At 43.3% G+C, this 19,138-nt stretch overlaps 1 protein-coding gene across 35 annotated transcripts in view; it reads right to left on the bottom strand.

Annotated features, from left to right (window-relative positions):
• Nucleotides 1-3,999: 3,999 nt before the first annotated feature.
• Nucleotides 4,000-19,138, bottom strand: part of RIMS2 (regulating synaptic membrane exocytosis 2) — a 695,597-nt gene continuing 680,458 nt past the window's right edge. For 32 of the 35 annotated variants that reach the window (XM_029062326.2, XM_039911826.1, XM_039911827.1 and 29 more), the window contains 5 exons: nucleotides 17,574-17,715; nucleotides 14,339-14,451; nucleotides 13,936-14,037; nucleotides 7,112-7,251; nucleotides 4,000-6,778 (listed from right to left, as the gene is read on the bottom strand). In XM_029062326.2, the coding sequence (XP_028918159.1) occupies nucleotides 6,560-6,778; nucleotides 7,112-7,251; nucleotides 13,936-14,037; nucleotides 14,339-14,451; nucleotides 17,574-17,715 (716 nt within the window). In that variant the 3' untranslated portion in view covers nucleotides 4,000-6,559. The remainder of the gene's footprint in view (nucleotides 6,779-7,111; nucleotides 7,252-13,935; nucleotides 14,038-14,338; nucleotides 14,452-17,573; nucleotides 17,716-19,138) is intronic. The other 3 variants (XM_029062344.1, XM_029062355.1, XM_029062358.1) reach the window with 1 other exon arrangement.

Genomic DNA, 19,138 nt, shown 5'->3' with positions numbered 1-19,138 from the left:
ATTCAGGTCCTTCAATTCCCATGCCTGTGCTCTTTTCCACTAGGTCAGGCTTATTTGCATTTTAAATGTTCCATAGTCCCCCAGGCCTGGGGAAGGGGAATGAACATCAGACCTGCAGGGATTCTGGAGCAAAGCAGATAATAATAATAATTGTGGTATTTGTGTTTACTGTATGCCAGGCATTCTACTAAGTGCTGGGGTGGATACAAGCAAATCAAGTTGGACACGGTCCCTGTTCCATATGGGGCTCACAGTCTTAATCCCCATTTTACAGATGAGGCACCCAAGTCACAGAAGCAATAAATGACTTGCCCAAAGTCCCACAGCAAATGGCAGGGCTGGGATTAGAATCCAGAACCTTCTGACCCCTAGGTCCATTCTCTATCCACTAGGCCAAGTTGTTTGTCCACTACTGATGTGAAGTAGATCCACCACTGACCCATTGCTCTTCTGAACCACCCATTCTCTTCTGAGCATATACCAACTCCTAGAGGCAGAGTCTTGACTACTGCTTATGCTTCTTCTCTGACCTCTCTGTATCCTATCTCTCCCTATTCTATCTAGTCCATACTTCACTCTGCTGCCCGGATCAGTTTTTCCTAAGAAAAAGAATAGTCCATGTTTTCCCACTCGTTAAGAATGTCCAGTGGTTGCCAATCCACCTCCACATCAAACAGATACTCCTTACTATTTAGTTTCCAATCTGGCTTCCGTCCCCTCCACTCTACCAAGACTGCTCTCTCTAAGGTCACCCATGACCTCCTTCTTGCCAAATCCAATGGCTCCTACTCCATTCTAATCCTCCTTGACCTCTCTGCTGCCTTTGACACTGTCGACCATCCCCTCCTCCTCCACACCTTGGCTTCACGGACTCCGTCCTCTCCTGGTTCTCCTCTTATCTCTCTGGCCGGTCATTCTCGGTCTCCTTCGCTGGTGCCTCCTCCCCCTCCCATCCTTTAACTGTTGGAGTTCCTCAAGGGTCAGTTCTTGACCCTCTTCTGTTCTCCATTTACACTCACTCCCTTGGTGAACTCATTCGCTCTCACGGCTTTGACTACCATCTCTATGCAGATGACACGCAGATCTACATCTCCGCCTCTGTCCTCTCCCCCTCCCTTCAGGCTCGCATCTCCTCCTGCCTCCAGGATGTCTCCATCTGGATGTTGTCCCACCACCTAAAACTCAACATGAGCAAGACTCAGCTCCTCATCTTCCCTCCCAAACCCGGTCCTCTCCCAGACTTCTCTATCACCGTGGATGGCACGACCATCCTTCCCGTCTCTCGGGCCCGCAATCTCGGTGTCATCCTTGACTCATCTCTCTCGTTCACCCCACGCATCCTATCCATTACCGAGACCTGCCGGTTTCACCTTTACAATATCGCCAAGATCCGCCCTTTCCTCTCCACCCAAACGGCTACCTTACTGCTACAGGCTCTCGTAATATCCCGGCTAGACTACTGTGTCAGCCTTTTCTCTGATCTCCCTTCCTCCTCTCTCGCCCTGCTCCAGTCTATTCTTCACTCCGCTGTCCGGCTCATCTTCCTGCAGAAACGATCTGGGCATGTCACTCCCCTTCTTAAACACCTCCAGTGGCTGCCTACCAACCTCTGCTCCAAACAAAAACTCCTCACTCTAGGCTTCAAGGCTCTCCATCACCTTGCCCCTTCCTACCTCTCCTCCCTTCTTTCTACCACCCACCCCACACGCTCCGCTCCTCTGCCGCCCACCTCCTCACTGTCCCTTGGTCTCGCCTATCCCGCCGTCGACCCATGGGCCACGTCCTCCCGCGGTCCTGGAACGCCCTCCCTCCTCACCTCCGCCAAACTGATTCTCTTTCCCTCTTCAAAACCCTACTTAAAACTCACCTCCTCCAAGAGGTGTTCCCAGACTGAGCTCCTCTTCTCCCTCTACTCCCTCTACCGCCCCCCTTCACCTCTCCGCAGCTTAACCCTCTTTTCCCCCCATTTCCCTCTGCTCCTCCCCCTCTCCCTTCCCATCCCCTCAGCACTGTACTCGTCTGCTCAACTGTATATATCTTCATTACCCTATTTATTTTGTTAATGAAATGTACAGCGCCTTGATTCTATTTAGTTGCCATTGTTTTTACGAGATGTTCTTCCCTTTGACTCTATTTATTGCCATTGTTCTTGTCTGTCCGTCTCCCCCGATTAGACTGTAAGCCCGTCAAACGGCAGGGACTGTCTCTATCTGCTGCCGACTTGTTCATTCAGTGCTTAGTACAGTGCTCTGCACATAGTAAGCGCTCAATAAATACTATTGAATGAATGAACACTCAGCCCTTCCTATTTTACCTCATTGATCTCCTACTACAGCCAGCCTGCTCACTTCATTCCTCTAACACCACCCTACTCAATATACCTTAATCCTGCCTCTCTCACACTAACCCTTACTCAAAACTCTTTTTGCAAACATGATTTTAAATGATAATTATGATATTTAAGCTCTTATTTTGTGCTAAGCTAAGGAAGATACAAGATAATCAGGTTGGACACAGTCCCTGTCCCATGTGGGGCTCACAGTCTAAGTTTGAGGGAGATTGTAGACACTGTAAGCTCATTATGGGCCGGGAACATGTCTGCAAACTCTCCCAAGGACTTCGTACCATCCCCTATCCTGCCTGTGGCCTGGAAGTCTCTCCCTTTTCATATCTGACAGACCACCTCGCCCCACCTTCAAAATCTTATTAAAATCACATCGCCTAGAGGACTTCTCTGACTAAACTCTCATTTTTCCTACTCCCTCACCCTTCTGCATTGTACTTGAATGTGGATTTGTACTTTTATACACCCCACCCTCAGCCCCACAGCACTTGTACATATGTCCATAATTTATCTGTCTTCCCCCCTCTGAACTGTAAGTTCCTTGTGGGCAGGGGACATGTCTATGAACTGCATTAGATTGTACTCTCCCAAGAGTTTAATACAGTATTCTTCATACAGTAAGTGCTCTATAAATTGGTTCACCCAATCCAAAATGGGTTGGCCATAGGGTTTGGGCCAAGCTGTGCAGTGGGGTGTTCTGGCCATAAAGCCCTCCACTTTGCAGCTCAAATATTAATTATTCTAGTTCAGAATCAGCATGAAATCAGTTCAAGTCCTTCTAGGCAAGCAATAAAAACCCATAAACCCCAGCGCTTTAAAATATGAGCAGCTACTCTCAAATTTATTTGACCAACCCTAACCTCTCTCCTCTGCAGTCATTTTCTCTTGCCTAAAGGACATCTTTTCCCTGGCACTTTAAAATCATTATGTCTAAAACTAGAGATTCTGCCCTCGCCTCCCCCACCCAATCCTCTGCCTCAACCTCTCCTATCACAGTGGACAACTTTCTCATTCTCTCCATCTCCTCCCTCTTTTTCCACCCCCCATAATCAGTTTGTCATCTAAGCCTGTTAGTTTGTCCTCCACATCTTCTAGTTCCAACCTTTGTCCAGGTGCTCATAGCATCCCAAGTCAGTTACTTTAGCAGCTTCCTCAGTGGGGTCCTCCTGCTTCTCCCCTCTCCAGTCCATCTTCCACACTGCCATCTCACTGTCTAAAACAGCATTCTTCACAGCTTTCCACAAACCTTCAAAAGCTACCTCCTTCTCTATACATCAAGCAAACCCCTATCTTCATATTTCTAACTTCTCAAGGTCACCATCTCACTGTAGCTCTTTCTAGAATCTCCCACCTTCAAATCCTTGCTTACATTCCTCCTATCTGTAAATAAGTATATGCCTATCTGGCTCATTAAAGTGTAAGCACCTTGACAGCAGGCATCGTGCTTAGTACTCTGCTCAATAAATACTGTTGATCAGCCAAAAGGTATTTGCGGGTACTCTAAACATAGGGAAGATGAAAGCCCATTGAATTTCTAAGACAGGAACTCTTTCCAACATCAACTGGAGCCCAAAAGGGTTGGATCGCTTTAACACTTAAATGTACCACAAAACAAATTAGGGCCTGCTTCAGGAGAAAAAAGCATCATAAGCAAATTCTGTAAAGAAAATGTTTTATTTAAAGTGTTAAATACCATCGCCAGAATGAATTTGATTTACATTAGTTGGTAATTCATTACAGGCCTAATCTGCCTCATTTTTTCCAACTGAAATTTCCTTTACTTTTAAAACGTACTATGTACAGGACAGCAATGGTCACTGGAATAGAGCTATTTACATGACTAAATCATATGTAGAGTTGCAGACATGTGAAAATTAAAAATACATCAACTTTGAAATAAATACTGCATAATGACAAGTATGTACAAATATTCCATACAATCATGTCCTTATTAAAATTAGAAATAATTTATAGAGGAATATGCATTAAAATAATAAAATGACTGCATTTCAGTATTAGGAAAATGATGTTTTCCTTTTTCGATTCTAAGGGATATTAGGGACTGTATTCTTAATTGAATGTTGCTGGTATACTGGCATCTAAATGACTTCACTAAACCGTTCTGTTGGTTCTTTCAATGACCTTACATGGATCCATTGTACATCTCAGAATGTCAAGACATAGTCTTGGTGATTTTCATTTTGTACCACAAAAAGAAGGCATTTTTAGTGATACCCACGGATACTCTTGCACCCTAACCGGCATGACATTTTCTAATGGGCAGGACAGAAGTTCTGAGGGAAAAGTGACAATTCTGTATGCATGGCCTTAATTGTAAGGATCAATGATGCATATTTCAAAAAGAATTGCAAGACTTGAAGATTAAAGTGTGAGCAGGTATTAAAGGCATATATTGAAAGAGGCAGAAAGAGGAAAGCTGGTTATCACACATAACCGTGACATTCCCTTTAAAACAGAATTAGGAAAGTTTGAATTTACAGCACCACCCAATGGCAACAATGACCAGGAATTTGACCTCTAGAACTGTTAAGGTATCAAAGAACGACTGGACTTCTTTGACGTTCTTTGAGTCAGCTAAAAGGGAAAGCTTTGACATGTTGATGTCACCATGTATTTCCTTCAGAAATTCAATGCAAGAAAAATTGAACTTTACAGTAGAAAATGATGATTCTTCACCTTTCGCTATACAATATGATTCCATATGGTTAAGCTGTGTGACATTGTTTAGAATAAATGGAATCTTGACTTCTCATTTTCTTTCTCATCAAAGACTTTCTGGAATGGCCCATCCACCCCTGGATGCAGGATGCTGGTGCTGAAAATAAACTTTTAGACGACATCTTACAATGGCCACATGATTCCAGGAGTTTGCTGTAGAATCCAATTTGATGGTGAGCAAAAATGAAAATAGGTTACCATGCACTGTACAATAAATTGCAAAAGTTCAAATATCTTCTTTATCAAACACATGCTGACTTACTTTACTGAACTCCCAAGCCATGTTGCAAAATCCTTTTCAACATGCTTGAAAAAAAGAAAGCTCTTAAACAATATGTTTTTCTCAGGATTTTCAGAAATGCAGAACAATCGGCAATTCTGAAACAAATATGGAACATCAGAGCATATAATGATCATTCTGGGAGGTGTGAGGGGAAAAAAAATCAAGAGGGAGGTGAGAAGAGGGAGTAAAAGAAGTGTACAATTTGCACATAATGTTGAACTTTACAAGGCTTGTACCTTTTTATATTTAAATAAATGGAATATATTACACTTATTTGTCACATAAAGAGAATTTTAAATATTTTGCTAGAAAGTATTTTCACTTTTAATTTGTCTGCCAAAATACAGACCAGGTGGCTTAAAGAATGATAAACGTGGAGTGTCTCTTTATCACCCTGCTGCATTCTCTCCCTTTAAAACCATGCACTAGTGAAATTTATTTTTAAAAATAATATAAATTGTTGAAAATGGCTGATTTCTTTTTCTCTTTTTTGCAAGTTGCAGCCCCAAGAAAATAATTTAAGTATTTCAGCTAAATCCGAGTCCATGCAAACAAGTTGCTTTACTTCATACAGTACAGTGTAGCCACAGATTCATCTGATCAGAGTTCATGAGATCATGGGCTTCACAAAGTGACGACTGGAGCCGAGATGGCTGCCGCCACTCACTGCGGACCTTTCGCCTTTCTCCTTCTGAGGCTGACGCTTGTCTGCATTTCCAGCCACTGATTCACCAATGGGTGATTGTTCCTAGCCCCCGTGACGGGCTCCTTGGCGTCATCTGCTGCACTGGACTTGTACCATGGCTTCTTGGTTGGGTAGCTACGGCCCTGTGGCAGAACCAGGCTTTTTGGGGCAACAAAGGGAGATAGAGGAGCCAAAAAATAAAGATGCCATTGAAAAGGACTTTTGTTGCATGAAACAGATTCTTTTAGGTTAATCCATGGCTTCAGATTAGACCAGAAACTGAGTGTCAGCCAACTCCAGAACGCCGGCTCTTTCCCACTCCACTCCTTCACCTGAGGGCCTTCTTTAGGGCACAATGTGTGCAACTTCCTCTGAGAACACAGGATCGCTTTGTATCCCTAGGAACAGGCTCAGAAGACACAACATTAAGCATGCAGTGTTACCAGGGTTTGCGACCTGTAATTTTTTTTTTTTGTAACGCTGGTTCCTATGACAAGTTTCACAGCTGCTATGAACGAGCATACGAAGGTCCTGTTGAACTTTCGAGAGATGATTGGGAGGCTCTTCGAGTCAGAGGAGCCAGAGTTGGATCTACTAAGGAAGAAGGGGGAAATAGTTTGAACCATCCAATCACCATATTGGACAGCTCCAGTTCATCCAGAAGTATCTGGGCCACGCCCATGAAGGATTTATGATCCATCCGTCCGTAATCTCCCCATACGATGATCTGTAGGCAAGATCGAAAAAGTGAGAGTGACGCTTCTGCGACCAAAATAAGAGCATTGTGATCTTAGAAACCTCAAATGCAATTAGCTAATGTTCCCAGAGCAAACATTTTAAAACTGGGTAATTATCATTAGACTAGCAATGGCACAGTAGGATCAAGATTCAGAGGAGCTTAAGAGCTTGCGCTCACTGAGAAGGGGACCTCAGAAACCAGGGTCTCTTCAACTGAGGACCCTCAGGTGTCCCAAAGTTTCCCCAAAGTACAAGGAGACTCAGGGAACAATTTGTCAAAATGTGCTTCCCTTGGTTAAAGCCAGAAACATTCAGGCCTTACCTGTAAAACTTTGCCTTGAGGGCTCTCTTCAAATGACAGCAGCTGCTGGTAAAGAGGTTCCAGCGTTTTTCTTGCCACTTTTGTTTTCTTTTTGGCTATACAGACGCCATTTTCCAATAGATACACCTTTACGTACGGTGCTAGAAGGGAAAGATGAGAGGGTGAGCACAGAGCTGAAATCACTGTGGGAACTCAACCCAACTGAAACGTTGAGCTCTTTAATGTGTGAGCCATATGTTGTGACAGCCAAAATCCAGAGCCCCCAAGAACCTGGGCTGATTAAGAATGTGCAATCTAGAAGGGGAAAATCTGCATATCATTACTATCCCAAGTTTTCAGGAATTTGACTGCAGGCCACAATCCTGGAACCAAATGCTGGAAGTAAAGGAGAAAAGTGATTTATAATTGAAATGTTAAAAATAGGGGACATTTTGACCAGCCTCCTGCCAAGTCTTTATACAAAAAGAGAGTTGTGCTAGAGCTGCCGCTTAAAATAAATAGCAAGGTATGATCTCAGAACTCTTAGTGAAATTCCATAGAATGGGCATTAGAGACCGGTAAGAACCAAATGACACCCTGGCGTTGGTCCAGAAGATCTGGATTCCTGTGCCAGTTGCCTCCTGGACTCCGACTTCGCTGTAAGCGCGTTGTGGGCAGGGAACATGTCTACCAACTCTGTTAGATTGTACTCTTCCAAGTGCTTAGTACAGTGCTCTGTACACACTAAGAGCCAATAAATACCATTGATTGATCATGGGCAATAGTTAAGGCATTTTACAAGGTGGACAGGTTCAGTAGGAGCCCTGAAATTTAGCTGGCTAGGATGGCGTCAAGACCGTGCAGCTGTGTAGGCAGACACCAGCAAGATAGTGCACTTCCTTAACCAACAGCAACAAGACTAGCAGGGAACAGAGAGTGGAAGTACACAAGCCACCACCACTATAATCACTTCACACAAGGTTTCAATCCTAAAGTTTCAGGACGAAGGCTCATTTCCTGTTCCCAAGAAGATTCCTTTTTTAAAAACAAAATGTGGGAGAGGAGCCAAGAACAGGAAAAGTGCTAAGTCACTCGTTTAACAATATGGAATACAGAAAAGTCATTTATATCCAGGTAATGATCTCATCCACAGTGGGCCTATATCGATTATGGGAACCATCAGTGAAGCCAGGCAGCAGAGCTAGTGTGGCCTTCTGGCTTTATAGTTTCATCAATAATGATGCTGTGTTTTTTAAGCATTTACTACAGGCCGAGCACCATTCTAAGCACTGGGGTAGATAAAGGTGATCGGGTTGTCCCACTTGGGGCTCACAGTCTTAATTCCCATTTTATAGATCAGATAACTGAGGCAGAGAAAAGATAAGTGACTTGCCCAAAGTCACACAGCAGACAAGTGGCAGAGCCGGGATTAAAACATAAGACCTCCAACTCCCAAACCCATGCTCTTTCCACTAAGCCAAGCTGCTTCTCTCCTCTGTTGATTGACTGATTGACAAGGAGTTTACAGTCTAGAGGACCTGAGTTCTAATCCTGACCACAACCTGCCTTTTGTGTTTCCTCATCTGTAAATGGGTATTCAATATGTGTAGCCCCCTCTCCCTTATACTGTAAGCCCCTTTTGGGATAGGAACTGGGTCTGGACTGATAATCTTGTATCTACTCCCAGATTTATTACAGTGCTTGTCATAAAGTAGTACTTGCCACAATTATTGTTATTAATAGCTTAGTCCCATTTTATCTTTCTTTCCCCACATACATTGTAATCCCCATTAGAGACAGGGACAATCTTCCCATTATTCAACTTGTATCTTCTATTCTACTGTTTTACAGGGCTTGACACATACGGTAAGGTGACAAAAGAGAAGAGCAGAAAGGTGAGAGTGGGGAGAGTTCAGAGTAAAAAGTTTTTGTTGGATGAGGCAGTGTGATCTAGAAGAAAGAAGATAGGGCCGGGAGTCAAGAGTTCTGGGTTCTCTAGTCCTGATTGTTTCACTTGCCTGCTTTAAGATCTTGGGCAAGAGTCTCAGTTTCCTCATCTGTAAAATGCTTGTTCTCCATCCTGCTTTCTTTATAATTTATTTTAATTTCTACTTCCTCACTAACCTGTAAACTTCTTGAGGGTAGGGATCATATCTACCAGTTAATTGTAGTATATGCTGAGCTCAGTGCTGGGGTAGATAAAAGATGATCACGTCCCACATGGGGCTCACATGGGGCTCAACACGAATTGAATCCCCATTCTGCAAATGATGGACCTGACGCACAGAGTCCTCAGCCCAATGTCACACAGTGATGGAGCTAGGATTAGTACCTGGGTTCTGATTCTCAGACAGGTGCTCTTTTCATTAGGCTCACTGTTTCTCAGGTCAATTGTATTGAACTCTCCCAAATACTTAGTACAGTGCTCTGCACAAAATAAGTGCTCAGTAAATATCATTGATTATTCCCTCTCACCTCCTAAATTTGCTTGCTCCTACATTCCTCCCCTCCCTCACTGCCATCTTCACATCCTCTCATTCTGTTTTTAATAATATTTGTTAAGCACTTACTATGTGCCCAGGACTGTTCTATTGGGGTAGGTACAAAATAATCAGGTTGGACTCAATCCCTCTCGTATTAGAGGCTCATAGTCTTCATTTATCAACAACTCCGTCCCCCAACCCTCAAACACCTACGTCTCCCCCAATCTAAAAAAGCCTTCTTCTGACCTTAAGGTCTCATCTTCCCTCAGTTATGTCTCCATCTTCCTACTTTTGTTCCTAGCCAAACTCATAGACATCGACTGCCTTTTATTTCCTTCTGTCGCCTCTCTTCTTGACCCTCTGTATTTTGTTCTCCAAGGCCACCAATGACTTCCTAAGAGCCAAATCAAAAGGCCTATATTCCTTTCTGACCCTTCTCACTCCCTCAGCTGCTTTTGAAATCACGGACCACTCTCCTCCTTGAAACACTATCAGGAACAGGCTTTTCTGAGACTACTGCTCTGGTTCATCTCCCACCTCTCTCTCCTCCAGGACTCTCTTCTTGTTTTTATTCTTCTTGCATTACAGTCTCCTGGGGAGCAAATTTGCTTCAGCTACCACCTCTATTCAGAAATGACTCCTTGTAAGCTTCCCATCAAAGTTGACAGCACTACTGTCTTCCCTGTTTTGAAGCTCACAACTTTGGTGTCATCCTTGAAAGCTCTCTCTCTCTTAACTCTCAAATTGTCTCTTGCCAGTTCTTGTCACTTCTTTCTCTTCAGCATTTCCATATCTTTTCTTCCTTTCCCTCCTAATGGCCATATCCTAGGACAAAGCACCCATCAAATCCCAACTAAACTACGATATCAGCCTCCTCACTGACCTTCCTGCCTCCAGTCTCTCCCCTCTCTAGTCCCTACTTCACTCTCTTGCCTGGACCATTTTCCTAAAGTGTCATGCTGCACATACCTCCCCACTCCTTCTCCTCATCAAGTAGAAATCCCTGATCATTGGCTTTAAGGTATTCCATCAGTTCTCTCCTTTTTGCCAAATCTAAAGACCTATACTCCATCCTAATTGTCCTAAACCTCTCAGCTGTCCTCAACAAACTGGACCATTCCCTTTTCTTGAAAACACTACTTAATCTTTGTTTCACTTACACCTTTCTCTCTTGATTATCCCTTCCTTTCTCTCTGGCCACTACTTCTAAGTCTTGGTCACCAGCTCATCCTCTGTATACCATCTCTCACTTGTGGGAGTTTCTCAAAGCTCATTTCTGGGTCATCTTCTATGCCCACTCCCTTGGAGAATTCACTCGCTCCTACAACTTCAAATTTCATCTCTATGTTGAATGATTCTAAATTTTCTCTCTCCCAAGCCAACCTAGTTCCTCCTCTGCAGCCTCACAGTTTCTCCTACCACTGACACCTCAAATTTCACATGCCCAGAACTCTCATTGTCTTTCCACCTAAACCCTCTCCTCCCTACAACTTCCCTAACACTGTAGACAACACTACCATCCACCTTGTCTCACAAGTGTGTAGCCATCCTCGATTCATCTCTATTTAAACCACATATTCAGTCTGTCACCAAATCCTGTTGATTCTAGAATCTGCCATTTCCTTTGCATCCAAACTGCTCCCACGTCAATCCCAGCACTTAAATCCTGCCTCAGCTACTGCCTCTGTCTCCTTGCTGACCTCCCTATCTCTAGTTTCTCCCTACTCCAGTCCATTCTTCACTCTACTACACAGAGCATTTCTTTAAAAAATTGTTCTGTGCATACAATGGATACAATGTGCCATGGGGCTGGGGTGAATAACCAGGTGCTTAAGGGATACAGACCCAAGTGCCATAGACAATGCAGAAAGGCAGGTGAATATGGTAGGGAAATGAGAGGTTAATCAGGGCCTCCTTCTTAGAGAAGATGTGACTTTTGAAAGAGTCTTGAAGACTGGGGAGTAGTGATCTGTGGGATACAAAGGGGGAAGAACTGCCAGGTCACAGGGTAGATGTAAGCAAGGGGTCAGCGGTGAGACAGATGAGATCGAGGTACAGCAAGTAAGTCCTCAGTAGAGGATCAAAATATACCAGCTGGGTTGTACTGTGGGAAACCAGTATGGCTAAATAGGAAGGGGAGAGCTGATTAAGTGCTTTAAATCCAAACGTATGGAGTTTGTTTGATGCAGAGAGATGGGCAAGCATTAAAGGTTTTTGAGGAGTGGGGACACATGAGCAGAACTACTTTTAAGAAGAGTTGCGGGTAGCAGAGTACAGCTTCGGCTGGAGATAGGAGAGGCAGGAAGGTGCGTGAAGAGGATGATGCAGTGGTTAAGGTGGGATTATGATAAATATTTGCACCAGTGTTGTAGTGGCTTGAATGAAAAGCGTGGCTCGGTGGAAAGAACATGGGCTTGGGAGTCAGAGGTCCTGGGTTCTAATCCCCACTCTGCCGCTTGTCAGCTGTGTGAATTTGGGCAAGTCACTTAACTTCTCTGGGCCTCAGTTACCTCATCTGTAAAATGGGGGTTAAGACTGTGAGCCCCACATGGGACAACCTGATCACTTTGTATCCCCCCAGTGCTTAGAACAGTGCTTTGCACATAGTAAATGTTTAACAAGTACCATCATCATTATTATTAATGAAAAAGAAAGGGTGGATTTTTGAGATGTGAAAATAAAAACAACAGGATTTAATGACTGACAAAAAGTGCAGGTTAAAAGAGTGAAATCAGTCAAGGATAATGCCAAGAGTGCAGGCTTGTGATGCAGAGAGAAATGTGCTGGATAGTAAATGAGAAATAAGTCAAATTAGTGATGGGGAGGTGCCAAATTGGAAAGAAAAATAAGTTCAATTAAGATAGCGATGGAACATTCAAGTAAAGATTCATTGGCAAGAGTATGAAATACAGTTTTGGAAGGAAGGTGAGAAGTCAGGACTGGAGATACCTAAAAAGTAACTATTACATGATAATTGAAACTGTGAGTGGCATTTTTTCCTGCATATCTCCCAAATCTCCCCTTTCCTCTCCACCCGAACTGCTACCACCCTCGGAAAAGTTCTGATCTATGGCATTAGTCTCCTCTCTGGTCTTGTTGTGGGCATGGAATGCGTCTACCAACTCTGATATACTGTACTTTCCCAAGCACTTAATACAGTGCTCAGCATATTGTAAGTAATAAATATGATTGACTGATTGGTCTCCAAGACCCTCCTCCTGCCAATCTATACTATGCTGCATGGATTATCTTCCTGAAATTTCACTTCCCTCCTCACTGGCTGTGCATATTAAGCAAAATTCATATTTGTCTTCACAGCACTCCAACATCTGGCCCTCCCTTACCTATCTGCTTTCTTCACCCTCTGTTCTCAATTCACCATGTTCATTCTTCCCAAATCAACCTTCTAGCTGTGTTCGCTCTGTTCTCCAACTTTTTTAGGGGATTTGTTAAGTGCTTATTATGTGATAGACATCATACTAAGCACTGGGGTAGATACGGGCTAATCAGGTTGGACACAGTCCATGTTCCATGTGGGGCTCACAGTCTGGAACTGAGGCCCAGAGAAGTTACGTGACCTGCCCAGTGTCACATGCAGACAAGCGGAGGAGCCAGGAGTAGAACTCAGTTCCTTTTGACTTCCAGGCTCGTGTTCTATCCACTATTTCAAGTCCTTTGCTCATGTTGTCCCATGGCTTGGAACACTTTCCCTCTATCCATATTTAAATCCTTCAAAATTCCGTCAACTCCACTGTATTGTACTCATCTAAGTCCTTAATACAGTGCTGTACACACAGTAAGTTCTTAACTAATACCACTGATTAATTGATAGGATTTTACTTTAGGGGCACTTGCCACTTCATTCTGAAACCCATGTTCTCATTGCAATGGATCGTGAGCAATAAACACTGATAGAAGTAGACACAGCCGGACATCTCATACTTTGAACAATACAAATAGCAAACCAGATCCTAAAGTAGATTTTTAGCCTAAACGGTGTATTTTATTTAGCTACACTGATCTGAATAGCCAAATCCTTGCTAACTTGCTTCTTCCCTTGGGGTGGTGAAGATAACAGTGCTATTTCAACATGAAATACAAAATTTCAGGAGGCTTTTTTGGCAGCAGGTCTCAGTTGGAATTTATAGGTTTCAAAGAGTGTATTACTTTGTATGAGACCAAGGTAAACGCATGATTTTTGCCAAACTAGTGACCCAGATAAAGATAACTGACTTCTCTTGACAACCTGCCCATTAAAAGTAGCAACATCCTAATCTAAGCCCTTCCCATTTATATAGAAAAAGTAAAATCACGGACTGTATCTCTATAGGAGCTCCCACGGCAGAAGGAGGCCGCCCTTACCTGGCAGTGTCTTTGAACCTGGTTTTACAACAAGACCACGGGCCCGTATAATTTCCACCTCCAACTGTCCCTTTTTGTCCATCATGCCAACCTGAATGTCACCTACAGGATAAAAATGGAACACCTTTTAGACTTAGATAAACATCAAATCAAAAACCACTGAACAAATGCTACTTCATTATCATTTTCAAAAATTTTACCTCACAACTTTCCCCCCTGAAACATAGGCAACCAAAAAGGTCTCTGTATTCAAGAGCACACTCAAAGCAGGTTGGCACAAATGTGGCGATGTAATCTACATTTCATAGTTACTCCATAACATTTAACTTGTGATTAAAAATATTCTTCCTTAGAAATTGAAGGGGTGTGACTTGAAAGGCATTATTCATTTTAAAACTCTTACCCATTGATGGTGTTGCCAGAGTCTGGCGTCCCACCAGCTGTGCGGGTCCAAGGCCGTCCAGAAAATCACTGAATTGGCTGTCGGAAGCCAACCTCACCCCAGGGAAAATCAAACTAAAGGTAATAGGATAGATAAGGTTAAAGCTGGGTTCCTCAGAGCTGAACTTCCTGTGTCATTATCATCAACAATAGAGAAGCAGTGTGGCCTAGGGGAAAAAGCTTGGGCCTGGAAGTCAGCAGGACCTGGGTTGTCTGCTGTGTGGCCTTGGGCAAGTCACTTAACTCTGGGCCTCAGTTACTTCATCTGTAAAACGGGAATTAAGACCATGAGCCCCATTTGGGACAGGCACTGTGTCCAACATGATTAGCACTCCAGTGCTTAGAACAGTGCTTGACACATAGTAAGTGCTTTACAAATACCATCATTATTATTATTCATTTCATTTCAAACTCTGAGGTATGAAGTAAGCTCTCCCAGAGCCAAGGTGGTCCCTCTTTCTAGGCCATATTTCCTGGGATTGTGGGGAAGGAAGAATAATTCTCAAGCTTGTCTCAGGCCGATCTGCATTCTCTGAGCAGTACCATAAAATCAACACAGGATGGAGGAGACTAATCTGTAGTGGCAAAAACAATGTGCAAAAATATACATTGATGTGCACGTCTGCTCCATTCTAGTTAGCGTTCGCATATTTATGAACAATTCAGATGTCAGGGATCCATGTGTTTGAGGCTAGAATGTCACCTGTGTCTAATATTCTGCAAATCTCTAATTTGCCCCTTCTACCTGATTAATAATAATAATGTTGGTATTTGTTAAGCACTTACTATGTGCAGAGCACTGTTCTAAGCACTGGGGTAGATACAGGGTAATCAGGTTGTCCCATGTGAGGCTCACAGTTAATCCCCATTTTACAGATGAGGTAACTGAGGCACCGAGAAGTTAAGTGATTTGCCCACAGTCACACAGCTGACAAGTGGCAGAGCTGGGAGTCGAACCCATGACCTCTGACTCCGAAGCCCAGGCACTTTCCACTGAGCCACGCTGCAATTTCTACTCCAGTACCCAATGATATAGCAAGATTAGACCCTTGTGGGATAGGGACTGTGTCCAATCTGATTATCCTTTCTTGACTCAAGCAATCCATGATATTTATTGAGCGCTTACTGTGTGCAGAGCACTGTACTAAGTACAATATAATGAGTTGGTAGATGTGATCCCTGCCCACAAGGAGCTTATCCCCAGTGCTTGGACTAACTTTGGCTTAACAAATACCACAATTACTGAAGTTCTAGTTTTACCACTGGATTGGCAGTTGTTCACTTATGTGAACTTACTTGAGTCAAAATTACAAAGGCTTAGCAATGCTCCCTCTGAGGTCTCCAACCAGCCCTTGTCAAAGCCACCCCTTTGGAGTTTGCAAACAAGCCTCTGAGCTGACAGAAACATCCCTTTGGTCACCAAAACCTGTTTGATTCTTAAAGTGTCTGTTCTTATGATGATTCTGAGCCCATCTTTTAGACTGTGAGGCCGTTGTTGGGCAGGGATTGTCTCTATCTGTTGCTGAATTGTACATTCCAAGATCTTAGTACAGTGCTCTGCATACAGTAAGCGGTCAATAAATATGATTGAATGAATGATTCCCCGTTAGACTGTAAGCTCCTTGTGGACACAAGGCAGGTCTATTAACTCTGTTAAAATGTACTGTCCCAAGGGCTTAATACAATGTTCTGAAACCAATAAGTGCTCAAAAAATATGAATGAGTGATTCTCATGGTTGTAACTGTTCACTGTTATTGGCTTTGTAAATATGCAGGTTTTCAGAGTGTGTCATTTCTGCACTTTAAATAAACTTAAGTGGGGAAGAAATTTTTTTTTATTAGTCTATCAAATCAGTGGCATTTACTGAGCATTCACTATGTGCAAAGCACTGTATTAAGCACTTGATAGAGTACCACAGAGATGGCACACATTCCCTAACCACAAAGAGTTTGCAGCCTAGAGGGGGAGACAGACAATACCGACACACTTTATTTTTTATATAAAATGACTCACTGGATGGTCGCCAGTGTCCTGCATGTTGAAAGTACCTAAAAATTGTCTCCAAGTGGAATAAAGGAGGCTTTTTCCAAACTTTTTTTCCCTTAGAATCCCTCTTCACTAATCCATGAAAACCCATCCAATCACTGCAAGTGACTGAATCCCAACCTGAGATTGCAGTGACACAAAATATGAGAAGAGTAGATGGTGAGCCCCATGTGGGGCAGCAACTGTGTCCAACCTGATAGACTTGTATCTTCTCTAGTGCTTAGAACAGTGCTTGACATATAGTAAATGCTTAACAAATATCCTAATAGTAAGAAGTAGAGCAATTTAAACATCTGAATTGGTATGAGAAATATAAAGGAGAATGTTGTTATACCGTTAACCTTTTGTCTAATCATCTAATCCTAAAAGGTTCTCCATTTACTTGGTGGCAAATCTATCTATGTGGCCTCTACAGGGGATAAGCATGAGAATTTTGGGTGGGTCTTTTTGGGTTTTTTGGTATTTATTAAGTACTAACTATGTGCCAAGCTCTGTACTAAATGCTGGAGTAGATACAAGTGTTTCATGTTGGACATAGTCCTCATACCATGTGGGGTTCACAATATTAATCCACATTTTGTACATGAGGGAACTGAGGCACAGAAAAGCTAAGTGACTTATCCAAGTTCAAACAGCAGAGAAGTGGTGGAGCTTGGAATGGAACTCAGGTCCTGCTGTCTCCCAGGCCCGGGCTCTATCCACTAGGCCTTGCAAATTCACTAGCGTACAACTGAACTGAAGAACAGATCACTAAGGCCTCAGTGAAATGTAGTGGGAGAGAAAAGAAAAGGTCTCCACCAGTGAAAGGAGAATAATAATAATAATAATAATAATTATTATTATTATTATGGTGTTTGTTAAGCACTTCTTTTGTGCCAAGCATTGTTCTAAGTCCTGGGATAGATACAAAGTAATCAGGTTGGACAGTCAGTCCCTGTCCTATATGGGGCTCACAGTCTTAATCCCCATTTTACCGATGAAGCAACTGAGGCACAGAGAAGTGAAGTGACTTGCCCAAGGTCACACAGCAGACAAGAGGTAGAGCTGGGATCAGAACCCACATCCTCTGATTACCAAGCTCATCCTCTCTCCATTAGGGTCTGCTGCTTCTCACAGGGTCGACCCTCCATTGCAAGCACCCATTACTTACTTTCCCTCTGAGCTGTAGCTGTTCATGCTTCCGTCGGTAGATTCTCTGCTTGCTTGCCGAGTCATCCAGTTCCTCATCTCTACAGCCAGGCCCGTCTCGGTACTTCTCTGGACGGTGCTCCGTTGCTTCTTACCTCCAGCTTCTGCAGAGATACAAAACCAACGGGGTGATGGGACCACCAGAAACAAGTCCTATCCAGAGAGGAAAAGGACATCGAGAGCCTCAGGAGGAAAATCTCTTAATGATGCTATCGAAGGAAGTGTTTAAACAGATAATTTTAAGTGGGTAGAAGAAGTCTGGTAAGATGAAAAGATATACTATTTTTTCCCAGTGCATAACACCCAAAATACCTGTGCAGAAATCAAATCTAATAAAAAAGAAATATGTTTTGTTTACAGGGAGATGTTCAAATGCGAGATTCCCTTCTCTCTCTCCTCTTCCTCTTGGTGTGATGAAGGAACTAGGCCATCAGATTACTAAGATCTTAGGTACAAAAGTCTCAGAGTGTCTAATGATACTTCTATAGCTAAAAACATCTTTGCCTGATAAGACAGGGAAACAAGCCAAAATACAAATTATAAGATCTCCCAGTCTTGCACTATGAGAAATAACATTTTCAAATTTCTCCATTTTAGGAGAGGGAGAAATTCCCAAGAGCTCCAAAGGAGGAAAAAACACCTTTTGAGGCTGATAAAGTGAAGATGTCATAGACCACAATAATTATTATGATAATAATGGTATTTGTTAAGCACTTACTATGTGCCAGACACTGTACTATGCACTGGGGTGGATGTATGCAAACGGGGTTGGACACAGTCCCTATCCCACATGGGGCTCACAGTCTTAATCACCATTTTGCAGATGAGGTAATAGAGGTACAGAAAAGTAAAGTGACTTGCCAGGGTCACACATTGGAGCCATGATTAGAACCCAGGTCCTTCTAATACAGGTCTGTGCTCTATCCACTAGGCCATGGATGCCTCAGGGAGGCGGGCTCTTGGTTGCCAGGCAGACTTGTGGGGCTCCAGAGTGAGGTAGGGGCATCGTTGTGTTCTGGGGACTTGGTGGAAACACAGCTATTCATCCCAGGGCTCAAGAAACAGGCGATGGCTCTCTAGGCCCCCTGTTCTCCTCTGGTCTGGGCTAAACCTGCCTGGCGATGGAGGCCCTAAGGCTGGGTCAGGGGCTTTGCTCCCCGAAGAGGCTCTAGGCCCAGCAGAGGGCTTTTTGAGCCCCCATTGAAAGCCACAGAAAAGTTGTCATGCCTTGGAAAGACCAAAGGCCTGGGAAGTCAAGTGACCTGGTTTCTAATCCTGGCTCCATCACTTGCTTGCTGGGTAATCTTGAAAAAGCTGTTTAACTTCTCTGTACCTCAGCTTCCTCATCAGGGAACATGTCTACCAGCTCTGTTGTATTTTACTCACCCCAGTGCTTAGTACAGTGCTCTGCACAAAGGAAGTGTTTAACAAATACCACTGACAATGATTGATAATGATGTAAAATGGGGTTTAAATACCCCATTATATTGTGAGCCCCATGTGGGTCAGGGATTTTGTCTGATCTGT

This window comes from Ornithorhynchus anatinus, chromosome 4, assembly GCF_004115215.2.
Source record: "Ornithorhynchus anatinus isolate Pmale09 chromosome 4, mOrnAna1.pri.v4, whole genome shotgun sequence".
NCBI lineage: Eukaryota > Metazoa > Chordata > Mammalia > Monotremata > Ornithorhynchidae > Ornithorhynchus > Ornithorhynchus anatinus.
This window is presented reverse-complemented; position numbering and strand designations above follow the sequence as displayed.